The 18,387-nt window shown below is 38.3% G+C and overlaps 1 protein-coding gene across 1 annotated transcript in view; it reads right to left on the minus strand.

Moving 5' to 3' along the window:
• Positions 1-7,052: 7,052 nt before the first annotated feature.
• Positions 7,053-18,387, minus strand: part of LOC115221483 (ubiquinone biosynthesis protein COQ9, mitochondrial) — a 49,468-nt gene continuing 38,133 nt past the window's right edge. Inside the window, exons 7-9 of the mRNA XM_029791678.2 lie at positions 14,687-14,842; positions 11,269-11,322; positions 7,053-7,198 (exon numbers count right to left, since the gene is read on the minus strand). Of these exons, the coding sequence (XP_029647538.1) occupies positions 7,160-7,198; positions 11,269-11,322; positions 14,687-14,842 (249 nt within the window). The 3' untranslated portion in view covers positions 7,053-7,159. The remainder of the gene's footprint in view (positions 7,199-11,268; positions 11,323-14,686; positions 14,843-18,387) is intronic.

The following is an 18,387-nucleotide window of genomic DNA, read 5'->3' on the forward strand; positions in this document are numbered from 1 at the left end:
CGGTACTTGCTACGGCCACGTTCGGATGGTTTTCTTGTGTGCCACCGGCACTGGTACCACAAAGATACAAATTCCATTGATGTTCATCTATTTTGATTTGTTTTGATTTTGATTTTCACTTGCCTCAACAGGTCTTCACAAGTGTCACAAGAAGGAAGGTATGCACAGGTGGACTGACTACGTCCCAGGTAGGGGCCACGGGTTATGGCCTGACTAGTCTTGCCGGGTCTTCGGATGGTATTTTTATGTGCCACCGACACAAGTGCCAGATGAGGCTGGCGAACGGCCACGATCGGATGGTGTTTGTTATGTGCCCACAGCACGGAGGCCAGTCGATGCGGTACTGGCTACGGCCACGTTCGGATGGTTTTCTTGTGTGCCACCGGCACTGGTACCACAAAGATACAAATTCCATTGATGTTCATCTATTTTGATTTGTTTTGATTTGATTTGATTTTCACTTGCCTCAACAGGTCTTCACAAGTGTCACAAGAAGGAAGGTATGCGCAGGTGGACTGACTACGTCCCAGGTAGTGTATATATATATATTATATTAAATTAGAGATATATATATATTATATTAAATTAGGCAAATTAAACAGTGAAAATCATAAGCCAATACATAGAAATAAAATTAATTTAAAAATATATAAAAAATAAAAAATATAAAATATAAAAATCCAATTAAAATATTTAAATTAAAGTTAAAATTTTAAAAAATTATATAAATTAATAATTTAAACTTATAAATTATAAATATGTATATATTTTTATTATTATTTTATTTATTTTTTTTTATTTATATTTTTTATTTTTTTAAACTATCAAAAAGTATTCAAAGTTTAATATAAATATGTATATAGTACATATATATATAGGCACAGGAGTGGCTGTGTGGTAAGTAGCTTGCTAACCAACCACATGGTTCTGGGTTCAGCCCCACGGCGTGGCAACTTGGGCAAGTGTCTTCTGCTATAGCCCCAGCCGACCAATGCCTTGTGAGTGGATTTGGTAGACGGAAACTGAAAGAAGCCTGTCGTATATATGTGTATTTATATAAGTTTGTGTGTATATGTTTGTGTTTGTCCCCCTAGCATTGCTTGACAACCGATGCTGGTGTGTTTACGTCCCCATCACTTAGCGGTTTGGCAAAAGAGACCGATAGAATAAGTACTGGGCTTACAAAGAATAAGTCCCGGGGTCGATTTGCTCGACTAAAGGCGGTGCTCCAGCATGGCCGCAGTCAAATGACTGAAACAAGTAAAAGAGTAAAAGAGAGTATATATATATATACTATATATATATATATATATATATATATATATACTATATACATATATATATACATACATATATATACATTTAAAGACTCCGCCGGTTACGACGACGAGGGTCCCAGCTGATACGATCAACGGAACAGCTTGCTCGTGAAATTAACGTGCAAATGGCTGAGCATTCCACAGACACGTGTACCCTTAACGTAGTTCTCGGGGATAATCAGCGTGACACAGAGAGTGACAAGGCTGACCCTTTGAAATACAAGTACAACTCATTTTTGCCAGCTGAGTGGACTGGAGCAATGTGAAATAAAGTGTCTTGCTCAAGGACACAACGCGTCACCGGGAATCGAACTCACAACCTTACGATCATGAGCCGAATGCCCTAACCACTAAGCCACGCGCCCTCACTATATATGTATATATATATATACATATATATATGCTATATACATACATATATACTATATACATATATACACTATATACATTCATATACTGACACATTTTTTTCTCTCTCTTGCCCTAAGGCATTTTTCTAACGCCAGCTCAAAATTTATTTGTCCTGTCGAAAAGACGCTTGTCTGTGACGTCCTATTCTTGTTATTATTATTATTATTATTATTGTTTTTACGTATTTTTGTACACTTATTCGTTATTGTTTTTACGTATTTTTGTATTTTTATTTGTGTAACATCGTCCGGTTTTCCGTCCATGTTTTGTATACATTCGAGGCTTTCTTCCAAGGAATCTAATGCGCTTGGCTTAGATTTTCCTTTGGGGCCGGCCAGATCGGAGCAATCTCAAGATTAATCAGCCAAAATTACGAGGATGATCCGGTTCTTGACTGAAGATTGAAGGCTTCGAATGTCCCGTCCGTGTTTTTAGTATCGTCTCCTAAATGTTTTACATTCTTGTCCCAGTTTGTATTTTTTTACATTTACATATACATATATACATACATACATACACACACACATATATATACTATATATATATATATGAGTGAATGGACAAACAAAAGAAAAGGGCACTCAACACATTTAGTAGGAGTTACAGGTATTATTTAAAACAGTTTGATTTGGTTCTGTGCTTCTTAAAGATTTGCAGACCCTGGAATGACAGAAAAACTGTGGAGGGAACTTGTGGAAGAGGTAGACCTAGGAAGACATGGGATGAAGTGGTGAACCATGATCTTGGAATGTTTGGACAAGTGAGCCAGACCTTTAGCGATATGCTGTGCTTGAGAAGACCTATCATGTCAAGTGAAACCATAATCATGGTTGATGGCAGTGTCACATAACAAGCACCCGTGCTGGTAGCACGTAAGAAACTCATTCTTCGAATGATGGGCGTCACGGAGGTGATAAGTAACTGAGACATTCAATGATATGCTGTGCTTGAGAAGATCTGTCAAGCCAAGTAAAATTGTAGTTGTGGCTGATCTCGGTGTCATGTAACTGGTACTCATGCCAGTGGCACATAAAAAGCACCTATTACACTCTTGGAGTGGTTGGCATTAGGAAGGGCATCCTGTCGCAGTAATCATGCCAAATCAAACTGAAACCTGATACAGCTCTCCAGCTTACCAGTTTCATTCAAACTGTCTAAACCAAGCCAGCATGGAAAGCAGATACTAAATGGTGATGATGATATCTATCTATATATATATATATATATATATATATTATATATATATATATATATATATATAATCTTAAAATAAAATAAAGAAATACAAATCTTGTAAATACAGCTACCAAGGGCATTTTGGTCAAAATAATGATGTATTCTGGCATTTATCAAGCTGAAAACAAGACTATTTTTCAGTTGTCTTTTGAGCAGATAATATTTAAACAAGAGATGCTTGTAAAGAAAGAAAACACAAGGGAGATAACCAATGTTACAAAATTTGATGTCAAGCAGACATAATCTAGATGTTAATAGTTTACTAAGTGTCCAGTGGTCTGTTTTTAAATTCAGACAAGATGTATTTCCTGAAATGCAGACATACTGAAAAAATCTCATTCCTCGAATTTATGCTTTTGTTGGAGTTTCTCAAAAGGTAGAGTTTTTTAAGAGGGCACACAACATTTTTTAGACCCATTAATATAGAGTTTGGATTTGGAGAGGATTTTCCATTTGATGTTGAAACTGGTCCCTTCGTCTTTAAGTTTCCAGATTAAAGCTGAAAGGGTTGTTGAATGTCGGCGAGCTGGCAGAAACGTTAGCACGCCGGGCGAAATGCGTAGCCGTATTTCGTCTGTTGTTACGGTGTGAGTTCAAATTCCACCGAGGTCGACTTTGCCTTTCATCCTTTCGGGGTCGATAAATTAAGTACCAGTTACGCACTGGGATCGATGGAATCGACTTAATACCTATGTCTGTCCTTGTTTGTCCCATCTATGTTTAGCCCCTTGTGGGTAATAAAGAAATAGGTTGTTGAATGTCTCTTATCATGGTACCTAAAATTAGAAAGATGGTTGTTATATCTAGATTTAAATTTCCCTTCCACAGCTCTAACATTTGACATCTGTATGACCATTATCACAGTTCACTTAAACCTGTGCTTCATAAACTCAGAAGATATATCATATTCCAGATCTTTTCGGTTTGAACGGCAGTTTTTAACATAATTTCTAGGTAACTAAAAAATCTTTAACTTCATATACTGGTAGAATGTGTTTATAAAACATCATTTTCTCTTGGCTTTCTTGAGAAAATTCTGTAGTTTGTAACATATTTCGTCTTTAATTTCTTGCATTTCAGCAATTTCAACCAATCACTGGCGTCTATTGAGTTAAAAAGCGTTCTGTACTGTATGAATATGTCCCTCATTTAAGAAACAGATTGGGTTTATTTACATTTGTGAAGAAAAAAAGATACCCTTCCCCCACCCGTAACCCTAAATCTAAAATAGATTGAAATGCAATAGATCGATTCTACGGTCATAATTATGGGTGACAATTTCATATGACACCGGTAGAGAAAACAGCAGTTTCTTCTAGCAGTGTCATATGAAATTGTCACCCATAATTATGACCCTATTATCGATCTATTGCATTTCAATCTATTTTAGATTTAGGGTTAGGGTTAAGGGTGGGGGAAGGGTATCTTTTTTTCTTCACAAATGTAAATAAACCCAATCTGTTTCTTAAATGAGGGACATATTCATACGGCACAGAACGCTTTTTAACTCAATAGACGCTAGTGATTGGTTGAAATTGCTGAAATGCAAGAAATTAAAGACAAAATATGTTACAAACTACAGAATTTTCTCAAGAAAACCAAGAGAAAATGTTGTTTTATAAACACATTCTACCAGTATACGAAGTTTAAAATTTTTTAGTTACCTAGAAATTATGTTAAAAACTGCCGTTCAAACCGAAAAGATCCCATACTCCTGTACTAGAGGGCATTTAGATTTGTCTCTATATGTCCATGTATACATATTTGTTGAGATGATTTTCTACTGGTGGATGCCTTTCCTGTTGAGGCAATTGAAATTGAAATCAAATTCGAAGGCTGACATCCGTGTTAGTGGAGTGCTAAGAGCACCATCCGAGCATGATCGTTGCCAGAGTGGCTAACTGGCTTCCATGCCAGTGGCACGTAAAAAGCACCATTCGAGCATGATCGTTACCAGCGTCGCCTTACTGGCACATGAAAAAACATTCGAGCGAGGTCGTTGCCAGTGCTGCTAGACTGGCTCCTGTGCAGGTGCCATGTAAAAAGCACCATTTGAGCATGGCCGTTGCCAGTACCGCCTGACTGGCCCTCGTGCCGGTGGCACATAAAAGCACCCATTACACTCTTGGAGTGGCTGGCGTTAGGAAGGGCATCCAGCTGTAGAAACTCTCCCACATCAAGATTGGAGCCTGGCGCAGCCATCTGGTTTGCCGGTCCTCACTCAAATCGCCCAACCCGTGCTAACATGGAAAGCAGACGTTAAACAATGATGATGATGATGGATGCTTTTCCTGTTGCCAAATCTCACTTCCCATGACTGGTGATATTTTTGCAGAAGACAAGAAATGAAGAACAGCTTTTGCATGATGTTGATGACACTCATTTACAACTAACACATGATATCAACATCAGGAGACACAATATACACAAACCCACACATATATATTCATATATCTTTTACTTGTTTCAGTCATTAGACTGCTGCCATGCTGGGGTACCATCTTGAAAAATGTTTAGTCAAATGACCCAGTTCTTATTTGTTTTTATGCTTGGTACTTATTCTAGTGGTTTCTTTTGTCAAACCATTCAGTTACAGGAACAAAAACAAACCACCACTGGATGTTGAGTGGCATTGCCGGACACACACAAAGATATCTCTCTCTATATAAACGGCAGTTTGTCTGTGTGTGTTTCTGTGTGTCTGTCAGGTTGTACCCTCACCCTGACCACGGCTTTCAACCGATTCTGATGAAACTTGACACACACATAGCCCAATGTTATAATTCAAAACTAACGCAGCGAAAATTTTGAAAAGTTCCCCCAGTTCTGAAAAAGATCGATAAATTCGACATGGGTTCGACAATCAGAAACACAAACCACAGATGATCTAGGGGACGCAACTCGACCTTTTTAACTATCAAAAAAAAATTTACCATCATTTTTTTGCTATTTTTTGGCTATAACTCTCTAAAAATGTTTTATAGTTATTTCCCTTACAAACCCGAGCAACGCCGGGCGATACTGCTAGTATATATATATATATATATATTATATAAAATCCGTTCTATCTGTCTGTGTGTGTATCTTCTAGGATCTCGGGCATCCTCCATCCGATTGCGCTCAAATTTGATATGTAGATACCAACGGTATCAGGGCGTATATAAGTCTTGAAAAAATTACAATAATCGATTCCAGGAGAGAATGCGATCGATAAAGCCGTGGGAATGTGCATTTGTACACGCAAGTACATCAGCTGTTGCGATTGATACTACGCGTACGCGAGAAAAATGCATGTGCATTTTTGCGCAAAAATAGCTGGCTGGCTGCCACAAAATGCAGTATATTTAAGATACTAAAAAAGTAAGATGCAAAAGAGATATTTTCTTCAAACTTGGCATGAAGGAAGGAAAGCCTATTTGGTTTCTCAAGAAGTTTTATTTTTTTATTTTATCTAGTTTCAGCTCACGAGCTGTGGCCATGCTGGGGCACCGCCATTTATTTTTTTTGCCTTAACTTCGTTTAACAAAACCCAAAATTTTATTGAAATAAAGGAATGCTTAATTATTTTTTAATGAAAAGAAAACACTGATTGCTTTTTATTCAGCAGATATGATTCAGCACCATCCATTGGATGGGGGGGGGGGAGTTGCTTGTATATATATATATATATATATATATATATATATATATATATATACACGATGGGCTTCTTTCTGTTTACATCTACCAAATCCACTCACAAGGCTTTAATTGGTTTGAGGCTATAGTAGAAGGCACTTCTCAAAGGTGTCTTATAGTGGGACTGAACCTAAAATCATGTGGTTCAGAAACTAACTCCTTACTACATAGCCATGCCTACACCTATATATGTATATATATGATGGACTTCTTTCAGTTTCCATCTACCAAATCCACTCATGAATCTTTTGGTCAACCCCAGGCTTTAGTAGAAGACACTTGCCCTAGGTGTCATGCAATAAGACTGGACTTGAAAACATGATTGAAAAGCAAACTTCATTTGTCTGTACTACTTTATATACTTGTAAAAATTGAAATAAGAAAGAAAACAGTGAATAAAGACGCAAAGAAAGTTTCCAAACAATATTTTAATATAAAACAAAATAAACTACAACACTATTTTTCTCAAACGAAACTCATCTGTATACAATTTTATATGAAATAAAAAGAATATGCTAACGAGCACGACTGTTTATTCCCATTATATTCCGTGCCTGAAAGATAAACAAGATTTAAGTATTAGAAGACAAACATAACCATCAGTTAAAGAGAAGGAAGTTATAGAAGAATGTTAATGTTAAAAGATTTAAAAAGTGTTTCTTTTTAGTTAAATACAAATATTTTTCATATAAGTTGTCGCCGTTGTCATCATCATTATCATTACACTCTGTTTTACTTGTTTCAGTCATTTGACTGGCGCAGGAGTGGCTGTGTGGTAAGTAGCTTGCTTACCAACCACATGGTTCCGGTTTCATTCCCACTGCGTGGCACCTTGGGCAAGTGTCTTCTACTATAGCCTCGGGCCGACCAAAGCCTTGTGAGTGGATTTGGTAGACGGAAACTGAAAGAATCCTGTCGTATATATAAATGTGTGCGTGTATGTTTGTGTATCTGTGTTTGTCCCCCAAGCATTGCTTGACAACCGGTGCTGGTGTGTTTATGTCCCCGTCACTTAGCGGTTCAGCAAAAGAGACCGATAGAATAAGTACTGGGCTTACAAAGAATAAGTCCCGGGGTTGAGTTGCTCGACTAAAGGCGGTGCTCCAGCATGGCCGCAGTCAACTGACTGAAACAAGTAAAAGAGTAAAGAGTAAGAGTTGACTGTGGCCATGCTGGAGCACTGCCTTTAGTCGAGCAAATCGAACCCAGGACTTATTTTTTGGAAGCCTAGTACTTATTCTATAGGTCTCTTTTGTCGAACTGCTAAGTTACGGGAACATAAACACACCAGCATCGGTTGTCAAGCAATGTTGGGGGGACAAACACAGACACACAAACATATATATATATATATATATATATATATATATATATACACAACAGGCTTCTTTCAGTTTCCGTCTACCAAATCCACTCACAAGGCTTTGGTCAGCCCGAGGCTATAGTAGAAGACACTTGCCTACGGTGCCACGCAGTAGGAATGGACCCGGAACCGTGTGGTTGGTAAGCGAGCTACTTACCACACAGCCACTCCTGCGCCTGTGTAACAAAATTGAATTGTTTTTTGTCTTTGGTCAGTATTTATTTTGCAATATTAAGTCATAGGAATTCATTCAACAAAAAAAAATTTCCAATGATTCTGGGATTGGTGGGGAAGAGGGGAACTACCACCTCATTTTTTTCCTAGCCAAAATAAGGGATTTGCTGCATATTAGGAGGTCAGAGTACTTGATTCAAATTTTTGTTTTTTTTCTTAGTAAATATTGTGCAGATGTTAATATAGAAATTTACCATAATGTTGTTGTTATTTAGTCTCAGTTCAACCTTGATACTACAAACCTATCATCAAAGTCATTCCACCCTTCAGCAAATCAGCTTTTTAGGGATAATCTAGGATATTACATACAACGGGCATGTGATTTATGTAGGAGGGTATTTTGGCTGCTATTTTTAGTGTGTCGAGCGACCAGGTAGAGGCTCTTTCATTGGTTTGATTGCGTGATGAGATTTTTTTACACATATGTGTAATACATATATCATTGGCAGAAGTTAGAAAATAAGTCAAAAGCTGAGAGTTTCATGTATTGGCACTTATCAAACACGAATTCGTCCATTGTCACTCTGTAACTTCTGATGAAATAACTTCTAAAATACAAAATTTTGTCAAAAGCGTTAAGAGTAAACCCTGTTCTATGTGACACATTCTACCATTTTAGGAAGTTTGAAAGTGTTTAGTTAAAAAAGATTAATTAAATAATCTGGCGAAATTTGAACTCAAAACATAAAGGCAGATGAAATACTGTTAAGCATTTCACCCAGTGCGCTAACATTTCTACCAGCTCACTGCCTTAGAAAATAAACATTGATTTTAGAAATATATTCTTTATTCTTATTGCTTAAGCATTACTCCCTCATTTCCTTACTGACATGAAGTTTCATAACATTTTACTTCATAACTCTTTTTCTACTAATTTTTGTTCAATGCAACTAGCGATTCTTAATTCCTCGTGCATTTTTCTATAATTTAATACTAAGAAAAGTATACTTTTAATTTAAAATTTTAAAATTTATGTTAATTGAAGATGAATATCTGCCTACTGCTCCCCACCCACCTTGAGGTCACATTATAATTTAATGTAACTTTTTTTCTACTGAATCAAGTCTCAAACTATTTATGCCAAACTATAGCTGAGGAGGTGTCCTCTTTAACCCTTTCGTTACTGTATTTATTTTGAGATACTCTGTGTTTATTTCAATTACTTTAACTATAACAAAGAATTTAGTAAAATAACTTAGTTATCATTCAGCTAGTGTTAGGAACATAAATTGTGACTAAGGTTTGGTGGAAGATATTAATTCAAAACTTATGAAAACAAGACATTTGTACTCAGAACCAGAGCCGGTTTCAGCCGGGTTGGTAACGAAAGGGTTAAAACTATTAACAGTTTGCAATTTAGTTGAGAACTGAATTAGTGGTGGAACTTGGAAGCTGCTGCAATTGACGAAATGGTGGACTTGAGAATATATTCAACCACTACCATGGTTGAATGATACTTTCACTAGATCCGTTTGCAGCACTAATTATATTACCAAAATAGCAAATGTCAGCTGAGCAGACAATGGGCTTAATTCCATGACTCACTGATACTAACTTCTACTGGCTAAAGCTCTGTTCCTCAGTTATAGATCCTGGTTGCACTACTAACTCCTTCCAAGCATATTAAAGGTCATTTTTGAGACTGCAGTGCTTTTTCCAGTTTTTCTGTTCCCTTCTACAAATTATTATTACTTTAATCATTGTGTTATTTATCATTAGTCTTTTACTTTCAAACTACATTATAATTCCACTTTAAGAACTTTAGAGTTCTCTGACAGATACTATGAATGAGAAGACAATAACCCCAGTAAAGATTATTAGGGACAACCAGTTCCAAAGTTTTTGGTATTGCTTCAAGATATAAGAAGTGAGAATTAAAAGTAGAGCCTTGGTATACGCCTGTTCTTACACTAAACTTTTCACTGAATTTACATCCAATCCTATTCTTGCTTATGTTACCCTCATATACAATCCAAACCACTCTAATGAGCCTTTCACATCTAGTTTATTCAGCATTTGACAGACTATATAGCATTGAACCCATTTGCTTTTGGTTAAGAAGTTATCTTGTTGTCTTAACTAAAAGTATAGCATTATCTCTGGTTCTAAATTCCCTTCTAAATGAATTATATTCAGTCAAAATCTAGTGCAGATGGTACAAAAAAAAACCAACAAGAAACCTAATACATATTGTTAAACAGTTAGAGTTAGGAAGGGCATCCATGTAGAAACCAAAGCTGACAATGGAACACAATGCAGTTCTTGGACCCAATGGATCTGGTCAAACCGTCCAACCAATGCCAACATGGAACATGGACATTAAATGATAATCATCATCATCATCATCATTATCATTGTTTAACATCTGCTTTCAATGCTAGCATGGGTTGGACGATTTTGACTGAGGGCTAGCGAACCAGATGGCTGCACCAGGTTCCAATCTTGATCTGGCAGAGTTTCTACAGCTGGATGCCCTTCCTAACACCAACCACTCCAAGAGTGTAGTGGGTGCTTTTTACGTGCTACCCTGCACGGAGGCCAGTCAGGCGGTACTGGCAATGACCTCGCTCAAATCTTTTTACACATGCCACCGGCACAGGTGCCAGTAAGGCGACGCTGGTAACGATCATGTATGAGTGGTGCCCTCTGGCAACGATCACTCTCGGATGGTGCTCTTGTGATGAAATCTATTTTGTGCTAAGTTTGTTATGTTTCTAATACACCTCTAATACACTTCCCTTATGTCTGTAGAATTTAACCATGGTGTTGCTGTGCCAGTCATTGGTGGAACACTTACCCTCTATAAACCATGATATGATTCTTTGACACCTTACCACTGAAGACAAAATGACTGGGAAGATAAAGATGTTGGACAGCCAGCTGTTTGTAAGTTCAAATCCACTGCTGTACACTTACTGTACTTTTAATCAGAATCTTTACTACTACATTAAGTGATGATAATGATAAGGTGAGGAAAATGGTGGTGGTGGTGGTGGTGGAAAAACATGGACATACACAAAGACTTACCATGAGAGAAAGACCCCATAAATTTTCTCCAATAGACTTTGTTACCATTTGGCACTAAAACAAAAATGAAACAAAATGAATAAAACATAAAAACATACAAACTTCTGTTGAAATATATTTTGTTTTGTGAAGCAGATTTAGTTCACTTTACTGGGTGGTTGATATTAGGAAGGGTATCCAGTTGTAAAAGCCGCGCCAAAACAGACACAGAAGTCTGGTGAAGGCTCCTGCCTGGTCATTTCCTGTCAAACCGCCCAACCCATGCCAGCATGGAAGGCAGATGCTAAACATTGATGATGAAGCATTTTAAATGAAAACTATTGAAACAAAACCCCTTGAAAAGTAAATATCCTTCACTTGGTAGATTTCCTCCTTTCCACCCTCACCACTTTGATAGTTATACTGTTAATATGAGGTGGGTAACTTTGTTGTAAAAGATCTCCATTCAAACAACTATACACACATCTGAAATTTTAATTGATGCTAAAATTCTTCTCTTTTACTGGCTCCATTCATTCAATTGTGGCTGCATTGAAGCACCATCTTCAAAGGTTTAGTTGACCACATCGGTTCCAGTACTTATTTTATTGGTCTCCAATGGTTCCACTAAGTCGCAGAGCATAAAAGAACACAATAGAAGCAGCATCACTTTTTAGACTGGTGTAAACATAAACACAAACATGGATGCAGAACACACAACTGGATGTGTGTGTGTGTGTGTGTGTGCATGTGTGTGTGTGTATACATGCAAACCACAGTAGCATTTTGATCATCATCATCATCATCATCATCGTTTAACGTCCGTTCTCCATGCTAGCATGGGTTGGACAGTTCGACCGGGGATCTGGGAAGCCAGAAGGCTGCACCAGGCTCCAGTCTGATCTGGTAGTGTTTCTACAGCTGGATGCCCTTCCTAACGCCAACCACTCTGTGAGTGTAGTGGGTGCTTTTTACGTGCCACCGGCACACGGATCACAACTGCAGTTTCCATTGATTTTGATGTTGGTGTACTTGACTCAATGGATCTCCTCAAGCACAGTGTATATAAACACACAGTTTCTGTCAAATCAAATTCTATCCGCAAGTTATTTATCAACTTGTAGCTTAGTAGCAGACACTTACCAAAGCTATTGTAAAATGGGAAACACGATAGCTGCAGAATGACTGTCTTAACCCAACACTGTGCCTTACTCTTTCTTTCACTCTTTTACTTGTTTCAGTCATTTGAGTGTGGCCATGCTGGAGCACCGCCTTTAGTTGAGCAAGTCAACCCCAGGACTTATTCTCTGTAAGCCTAGTACTTATTCTATCAGTCTCTTTTGCCGAACTACTAAGTTACGGGGATGTAAACATACCAACATCGGTTGTCAAGCGATGTTGGTGGGGACAAACACAGACACACATACATATATACGATGGGCTTCTTTCAGTTTCTGTCTACCAAATCCACTCACAAGGCTTTGGTTGACCCAAGGCTATAGTAGAAGATACCTGCCCAAGGTGCCATGCAGTGGAACTGAACCCGGAACCATGACTTTACTGCTCTCTGTTGTGCACAAGACATACAATTGAGTGACTTCAACTATAGCCCTACTCTGATTTGTGGCATTGTACCAATGTCAGAAATGAGCAACCTGCTGTTCCAATGAGTTATGGAACACACCATGCTCTAAAAGAAAATATCTGAATTGTTGAGACAGTGAGGGAGCCTCTACATCAGGGGTTCTCAACTGATGTCCATATGACCTTTGGGGGTCCATATAAGATTTTGTTGTTAAAATTTATGTGCAAGTAACTGGTTATGCTTGTACAATACACAAAATATTTAAACATTTTTTATACAGTTCCTAATAAGATTTAATCATTAAAGATATAATAGGAGATTTTAGATATCGAATGGTTATGAGGGACCCACCCCCTGAGTAAAATAGGAATAAAAGGGGTCCACAGTCAAAAATGATTGAGAAATGCTGTTCTAGATGATCCCTCGGCCTGCTAGAAATAACAACCAAATCTCCCCCAAATCACATTCAACAATCTTAAAAAAAAAGAAAGGCACATTCATTGATGCAATCCTGGTATAATGAGTGGTTGGTGACTAAACTGGACCCCTATAAGGCTGGCCCAATGAGGGTGTGTGAGCACTGAGCAGGATTAAAAAAACAATGAAACCCGAGAAAGGCAGATGAGATCCTTGAGGGTCAATGGTTCCTATATCTTGGGGAAGAGGTAAGTCCCACTAGGGTTAGCAAGGCAAATGAAACACTTGAATAGATACCAATATTTAATTTTATACCGGACTGATTGGAGAATAAGTTAGAGTGTAAAGAGAGTTTAGGAGGACTAAGAGGAATGGAAAAAATTGGTAAAGAAAAAGAAAACAGCTGCTTTAACAGTAGAAATGCAATATGAATAATTCACACACACACACATATGTAAGGAAACAAAATAGTCAAGGCTGGAATATCTTTGGTCGCAAATCTGCTTGAGCCGGGGTGATTTGGGGAAGAAGCCCAACCTTCTTAGAAAAACTGAAGGACTACTGCAATAAGTGTGTGAATCTAAGAGGGGAATATGTTGAATAAAATCATAGCTAATTGATCTTCCTGTATTTTCTTTTACCCAAAGCCAGGAACTTTTCAGTACCACTTCATACTTCTGTCTTTTATCACCTACTAGCAGTATCGCCCGGCGTTGCTCAGGTTTGTAAGGGAAATAACTATAAAGCATTTTTAGAGAGTTATAGCTAAAAAATAGCAAAAAAATGGAAAAAAATGATGGTAAGTTTTTTTTGAGATTAAAAAAAGGTGGAGTTGCGTCCCCTAGACAGTTTGTGGTTCCTGTTTCTGATTCTCGACCCCATGTCGAATTTATTGATTTTTTTCAGAACTGGGGAAACTTTTCAAAATTTTTGCTGCATTAGTTTTGAATTATGACATTGGGCTATGTGTGTGTCAAGTTTCATCAGAATCGGTTGAAAGCCGTGGTCAGGGTGAGGGTACAAGCAAACAGACACACAGAAACACGCACAGACAAACTGCCGTTTATATAGAGAGAGATCTGTGTTGCTGTTTTCAGAGGTTTCATTTTGAAACTTTTGCAGATAAAATTTTAATGTTTTAACAAATGACAAATTTCTGTTCAGTTCTACTACCTTCCTTCAAAATTCAGGGACTAATTGGAATTACTCTTTACTCTTTTACTCTTTATATATATATTATATTAATCTGACAGATATGCTTGTCAGTTGCTTGACCATAACCACTTGAGCATGTCCCTTAGTGGCTGACAATATGTGCATCGCTGATGATGAGCAGGTGTAGTGGGGGTGGGGAACATCATAGCCATTGAGAAGGAATTATATATTTTTTTTAAAATTTAATTTTGTTTCAACAAAAAGCAAAGAAAATTTACTCACATTTTTCATACTTTGGCCAAGGCATTTGACATCATCAAACCTGTTGTTGACAAATTTCAGTGTATTCTCAAAATCTTCAGATTTATCCTGCAGCATATAGATTTCTGATGATTTGTAGAGAGCTGCCAGAGTAAGGCGTTTGGTGTACCAGTTGAACTATATAGTAGAAGTAAAAACAAAGTCAGTATCATCACCATCATCATTATCATTGTTTAACATCCACTTCTTCATGCTTGCATGAGTCGGATGGAGTTTGCTGAGACAAATTTTCTACAATCAGATGCCCTGTCACCTCTCAGTTGTTTGCAAGTAAGGGAATACCTCCCCATGGCTAGATGTATTTCAGAAGATTGAAAATGAAGGACACCTCTTACATGATGGTGACACTCATTCCCAAATACCACATGATGTCAAAGCAAGCAGACAGTAACACACACATATACATGCACATGCACGCAAACACACACATAAATACACACACACACACACAAACACACATACACAAAGACACACACACATATATACATATACACAAAGACGCGCATACGTACACACACAAACACATATGAGAACTTCTCTCAGTTTCTCTCAACCAAATCCACTCACAAGGCTTTGATTGGCTTGGAGTTATAGTACAAGACACTTGCCCAGAGTGCCACACAAGTGGAACCAAACCTGAAACCTCATGGTCGAAAAGCAAACTTCTAAGCACACAGCCATGCCTAGATATACTTACGACATGTTTAAAGATTTATCAAAACCCTATTCTTTTTGACACAAAGTTAAAATTTTTTTTTGTCTTTGGTTAGTAAGTGTTATTTCCAATTTGCTTCTATCTAGAAATCAAAAGAGATGATTACTATTCCCGTCAAACTTTGCTTTTGTGATCTGGACATCAATGTTTTGAAATGGACTTATTTTCCATTACATTTTAGACAAATTCAACACTGAGTTGCTAGAGCAGAAGTATTGTTATACCAAATATCCTGCTCAGTACCACAGATATGCTTGTCAGTTGCTTGACCATAACCACTTGAGCATGTCCCTTAGTGGCTGACAATATGTGCATCTCTGATGATGAGCAGGTGTAGTGGGGGTGTGGAACATCATAGCCATGTACTGAGAAGGATTCTTTGGGGTTTGAATAAATGTAACACAAGCAAAATTTGAAGGAAATATTAGCCATTTTTCATTCTTTCTATGGGAAGGAAAATAGGAAATAACAGTTGTCACCCAAGAATTAAAATTGTGTTACACAATATTGTTAGTCAAGGCATGGCTGTGTGGTAAGAAGCTTGCTTCCCAACCACATGGTCCTGGGTTCAGTCCCACAGTGTAGCACATTGGGCAAGTATCTGCTACTATAACCTCGGGCCAACTTTCTCAGGGTAAGCAAATAGGAAATAATAGTTGTTACCCAAGGACAAAATTCATGTTACACAGTTTAATATACTACTTTTTACTCCAAACATTATTTGTGATCTCTTGACAATAAAACAAAATAAACCCTAAACAGAAATAAGCCACCCTCCATTCACTTATGAGCCCCAACAACTCTGTCTTATGAGCTGAAAAGAATAGCATTTACTTGTTTCAGTCAGTAAACTATGGCCTTGCTGGGGCATTGCCTTGAAGGGTTTAGTCAAATAAATTGACTCCAGTACTTAGTTTTTAAGTCTCACACTTATTCTATTGGTCTCTTTTGCCAAACCACTAAGTTACATGAATATAAACAAACCAACACCAGTTGTTGAGTGATAGTTCACTCACACAAACATGATGGGCTTCCATAGAGTTTTTCATCTACCATCATTCACAAGGTCAGTCTGGAGCTATGGCAGAAGACACACTTGCCTAAAATGTTGTGCAGTGAGACTGAACCCAAAACCGCTTGGTTGCAAAGCAAGCTTCTTAACCACATAGCCATGTCTATGACTTTTAGAAATTTATAGAAGAACAGAAATCTAAACCCTATGAAATATTTACTGAAAAGAAAAGAAATTTCAAAAAGCAATACGTTGGAGAGTTGCTGCTGTTGCTAACCCAAACACCGAGCAGTTTAAAATGAATTAATGAAATTGATGTAAATATACATTTCTTGGACGGCTTCCTTCTGAAGATAGGCCTTTGCGCCCGAAATATAAAGGTTTTTGTAAAACTTTCTGCATTGTTAGGAGCTGTTTTCTATTTCCCTTTCCTTTTTCTAACTAAGTTATTATTTTAAAATAAGATAGAAATATATAAACAATGCAAAGAAAGAAAGATGAAAAGAGAAAAGCTTTTTTAATAGATATTTATTTACCCATCTAACAAGTTACCACAGCACGACATCGCAGCCCCATCAAACTGACCATAACTGATACCACGACATGCTTGTTGTGGCTGCCTTACTCATATTTTGGCCAATAGACATTTTGAGAACTAGCTACCTCTGTAACTTCTCCACATAGTTTCATACACCTCTTTCTTCCTATTTTTTCTCCTTCAATTTTCTCACTTACCAGGTCCTATACTAAATATTTTGCCCAGTACTTCCTCATCCAGGCTACAGTTCTGGATTTCCCACTGCTCCTTCCAACTATATTCTCCTGCAAACATTAATCTGCAAATGCTCAAACAGAATATCAACTGCATCAACCTTAGCGAATAACTAATAACAGAAAAAAAAAAAGGAATTTGCATTGTAGGTACAGATGTGGTTGTGTAGTAAGAAGCTTGCTTCCCAACCACATGGTTCCGGGTTCAGTCCTACTACATGGTACCTTGGGCGAGTGTCTTCTCAGGATGACCAAAGCCATGTGAATTGGGTAAATAGAAACTGAAAGAAGACAATTATATATATATATATGTATCATCATCATCATCATCATCATCATCGTTTAACGTCCGCTTTCCGCGCTAGCACGGGTTGGACGGTTCGACCGGGTCTGGGAAGCCAGGGGCCGCTCCAGGCTCCAGTCTGAATCTGGCAGAGTTTCTACGGCTGGATGCCCTTCCTAACGCCAACCACTCCGTGAGTGGATTGGGTGCTTTTTACGTGCCACCTGCACAGGGGCCGGAGGGTCCGGCATCGGTCACGATCGGTTCGAGCTTTTAACGTGTCAGCGGCACGGGGGCAACGAGGTCCGGGGTACTTTGGGGATCGGGGTACTTTGGGGATCCAGGGTACTTTGGGGATCCGGGGTACTTAGAATGGGTAGGGGGTATGTGGAATTGCTGCAGAAAGCAGCCCGGGTCTTTGTAGTCACAGCATATCTCCAGAGATCTCGGTCCTTCGCCATTGCCTCAGTGAGGCCCAATGCTCTGAGGTCATGCTTGACTACCTCATCCCATGTCTTCCTGGGTCTACCTCTCCCCCTGATACCTTCAACTGTTTGGGAGTGGCACTTCTTCACACATCTCTCTTCATCCATCCGCAGCACATGACCATACCATCGCAAGCGTCGCTCTTGCACACCACATCTGATGCTTCTTATATCCAGCATTTCTCTCAGGATGCTTACACTCTGTCTTGCGTGCACACTGACACTACACATCCAGCGGATCATGCTAGCTTCATTTCTTTCAAGTCTACGCATGTCTTCTGCAGTCACAGCCCATGTTTCATTACCGTGAAGCATGGCAGTTCGCACACATGCATCATACAATCTACCTTTTGCTCTGAGGGAGAGACCTTTTGTTGCCAGTAGGGGTAGGAGCTT

The sequence above is a fragment of the Octopus sinensis genome, linkage group LG18 (genome assembly GCF_006345805.1).
Source record: "Octopus sinensis linkage group LG18, ASM634580v1, whole genome shotgun sequence".
NCBI classification, from domain to species: Eukaryota; Metazoa; Mollusca; class Cephalopoda; order Octopoda; family Octopodidae; genus Octopus; species Octopus sinensis.